The sequence below is a fragment of the Antrostomus carolinensis genome, unplaced genomic scaffold, assembly GCF_000700745.2.
Source record: "Antrostomus carolinensis isolate BGI_N321 unplaced genomic scaffold, ASM70074v2 scaffold13459, whole genome shotgun sequence".
In the NCBI taxonomy this organism is placed as follows: domain Eukaryota; kingdom Metazoa; phylum Chordata; class Aves; order Caprimulgiformes; family Caprimulgidae; genus Antrostomus; species Antrostomus carolinensis.
In genome coordinates, this window is record NW_010336494.1 from 125 (window position 1) to 3,650 (window position 3,526).

Sequence of the window (3,526 nt, forward strand, 5' to 3'; positions counted from 1 at the left end):
TACAGCCTACGTAGTGCACGGTTTTCCCAGGACCTCATTTCTAATACGGTGGAGAAAAGATAAAGAAAAAAAAAATAAAGATAAAAAGAGTAAGGTGTTTTCTGCTTGTTATTTAAGCCCACTTACTAAAACCAAATTTGCAGTCCCTGCTCAAACACACTCAAGATGCCACATCCTGTTCCATTCCTCCAAACCACCTCAGGAATCAGCAGACAAGGTTCTAGGCAGCTGTAACAAACACTTTTCCCGATTTGTAAGTTATTTCATTTAGAAAGCAAGGGATTTTGAACCTTTACCACATGCACCTTTCTTCCAAGGCCAGTCAACAGAATAAGGAAGTCTTCTGGAGAGCATCACCTCTGAAGAGGGTATTTTGGAATGCAATATAACTGAAAGACCAAACAGGGAAGCCTTCCAAACACAGGAAATTATGACATGTATAAAACCACAATGAAAGCAGCTCCTCGCTTCAAAATGCAAGGGGGGAAGGAATCAAATCCCTTTCTGCCATCTGAATCAGCCCCTTTGGCACTCTTGATAGACAAATAAAAGATTGTTTGAGCTGCAGATAGTGAACAAATGCCTCCCTCCCTTTGTGGTGCCACAGTAATCTGCACGTAAGCAGAGACCAAGGGTCTCTAAGGACATCAGTGCTGAGTTTCCTTAACCATTAAAATCAGGCATATTTCAGTGACTTACCCTGTGTAATGAGTTTTCATTTTATTTTAGGAAAGAAGGGGTTGTTCATAGTAGAGCTTTCATCACAAGGAGCAGCTGCAAAGGCCGGTGTCCAAAATAACGATCGCCTGATTGAAATCAATGGAAAAAACGTGGAAAATGACACACACGAGGAAGTGGTGGAAAAGGTATTTGTTTGTACACTGATTCATCTGTTCTGGCCCATTTTCACAGCAACCTATCAGGGTTACTGAGGAGGCAGGTCTGGCTGATTTGAATGCTTCACAGTACATCTTGGAAGCTACTGTTCATGTATCATCAACATGGCAGAGTAACCCTCTGCTTTGGCTCTGATGTCGAGCAGCCTCTTGAACTGACTCTGAATGAACACTGCCATCAAGACAGGCCAAAGAATTTTAAATAACAGAGGTAGACTGCTGCCAGGAACCCTATTAAATAAATCATGCTCTGTTCCTAGAAGTCCTGGATATACTCCTAATGGTAAGAGGACAAGTCATCAAATGTGGTTTTTAGGGCAGGAAGAGGGAGAACTCTCTAATGATACTGTTAGGAACAGGGAAAACTCATTATTTTTAGACAGTAGTTCCTTTCTCCTGCTAAGAAGTTCAAAACTAATGAAAATGACTGTGCAAGTAATGTCAGTTCCTGGCCCCAGCTGCAAAGAACATTGCTAATGAGGCTTCCAGCTTTCTGCCACTGGCACTGCTAAAACACAACCAGAGCCAAAGAGATTTCAGAGAGCCCTGAGAGCTCTGACATTCCAGCATCACAATTCAGTGCACGCTACTAACTATGGAACTGGGCAACATCTGGGTTTGGTTGAGCTCCTGTAACATCAGCAGCAGAGTGACGTTGGTTAAGACAAGTAAAGAGGGCACCCCTTAAGACTAGAAAGGAGTAAGAGATAGATGGACTTGTAAAGGCTGAATAGACAAAAAAATCCAAAAAAGCCAACAAAAAACCCAACCAAACAACAAAAAACCCCCCAAAACACTCAAACAAACAACAAAAAAACCACAACCAAACAAAAAACCCCCAAACAAACAAACAAAAAACCAAACAAACAAAAAACCTCCAACCAAACCCACCAGAACCTCAGAATCAGTAATACAGGGAGACGGAAAACCAAGAATGACAGAAACTTGACTCTTGTCACTGTAATCTAAAATAGTGGTATGGATGGCATCATATGTCTATATTGTAGAGCTCCACATCTAGATAAAGGCTGATAGACAAAAAAAAAATCCAAAAAAGCCAACAAACCAAGCCCTATCTACTGAGGATCACTGCGTTCTACTGGCACTCTATGCCAGCCTCATGGCACTCGACAGCAAATTCCCTGGAGGTCACAACACAGTATGAAATACAGAAAATTTCCTCATATACACATGCTGGATCTTAAATGCCTGAGATTTTATCATGGTCTGAATTTATTTATTTATTTATTTATTATATCCACAATTGCCACGTGTCATTGAAGGGGTGACATCTGAGACTGTACATGTACTATCACAGGTGAAGAAGTCTGGAAATCATGTTATGTTTCTACTTTCAAATGAAGAAACGGATCACTACTACACGAGCCAGAAGATGGTGCTGAGCAAAGAGAGTGCCAACCTAAGATTGCTTCCCCTCAAACCACGACTTATTGAGATCCAGAAAGGAAAAAATGGCTATGGCTTTTATCTACGGATGGGACAAAATACTGGTGGTAAGAACCAAGTTAATACACAGAGCGTGGCACTTGCTGTAGAATTTCTTCCTGTAAAGGTTTGCAGACCTCATTCTCTTTGGCTTCTTCCTGGTCATCTAGGAGAAGTCCTCTATAGACGTGTTGCAAACAGGGCTACATCAGGGAAATGGTCTCAACCTGAGGAGCAAGTCTCACAATTAGTCTTTGCCACGCATTTTAATGTCTTTAAACTTATCAAGTGTACACCTGCACATCAATCTTTTTTCCTCCTTCTGATCTTAGATCATGTAATCAAGGATGTTGATTCTGGGAGCCCAGCAGCCAAGGCAGGTCTCAAAGATGATGATATCGTAGTAGCTGTCAATGGTGAGCAAGTGGATGGTCTGGATCATGAAAGCATAGTGGGAAAAATTAAGCAGTCTGAGGCAAAAACCATGCTGTTGGTTGTGGATAAGGAGACTGACGCCATGTATAAACTGGTAAGAAAATGCAAACTACTGCTAAGAATTTAATTTATCATTATGAAGAGATGTGGAGAGATGAACCCACCAGTCTGCTCGGAAAGACACTTCTTCAACTTGCAGGAAACATCTAAGATACACCCGTATTTCAGCAACTCTCCTTGCACTTGTACAGCAAGTCACTAACCACACAGATTTTTGGCCTCTTCCAGATTTTTATAGGCAATATTGGAACAATTCTAAATTTAAACATAGCACAAGAAAGGTTAAAAGTTTAAAACAGCAAATTCGGAGCTACAGGGTTGTGTAAGGATTTAGGAACAAAATGAGTAACAAATTCCCTTCTCACATAGATAAACATTGTAGTTTTCCACTCAGCCAGAAATCGATAGCGAAGAGTTCTTCATTGCAGCTCAAGTTGGAAAAACTTGGTAAATAAAATATTGGTCAAATAAAATATTTTTATTATTTAAAATAATAAAAATAAAATTAACCTTTTTTTATTTGAAAAAGGTTTCAAATAAAATATGTTCAGCATGAAATCTCATGAAATCTCATACAGATTTCACAACTGAAGGTTTTATGTTAATAAAGTTTTATTTGTCACTTTTTTCAGGCTCAAATTTCCCCCTTCTCATACCACTACAAAGCACAAAACCCAGGTCCAGCTACA

At 39.9% G+C, this 3,526-nt stretch overlaps 1 protein-coding gene across 1 annotated transcript in view; it reads left to right on the top strand.

The window, feature by feature from the left end:
* Positions 1 to 729: 729 nt before the first annotated feature.
* PDZK1 (PDZ domain containing 1) overlaps positions 730 to 3,526 on the top strand; it is a gene marked incomplete at its 5' end in the record, with an annotated part of 5,099 nt that continues 2,302 nt past the window's right edge. The window contains 4 exons of the mRNA XM_029086708.1: positions 730 to 866; positions 2,215 to 2,410; positions 2,675 to 2,871; positions 3,470 to 3,526. The exon at positions 3,470 to 3,526 is cut by the window's right edge and continues 132 nt beyond it. Coding sequence (XP_028942541.1) covers positions 730 to 866; positions 2,215 to 2,410; positions 2,675 to 2,871; positions 3,470 to 3,526 — 587 coding nt within the window. The remainder of the gene's footprint in view (positions 867 to 2,214; positions 2,411 to 2,674; positions 2,872 to 3,469) is intronic.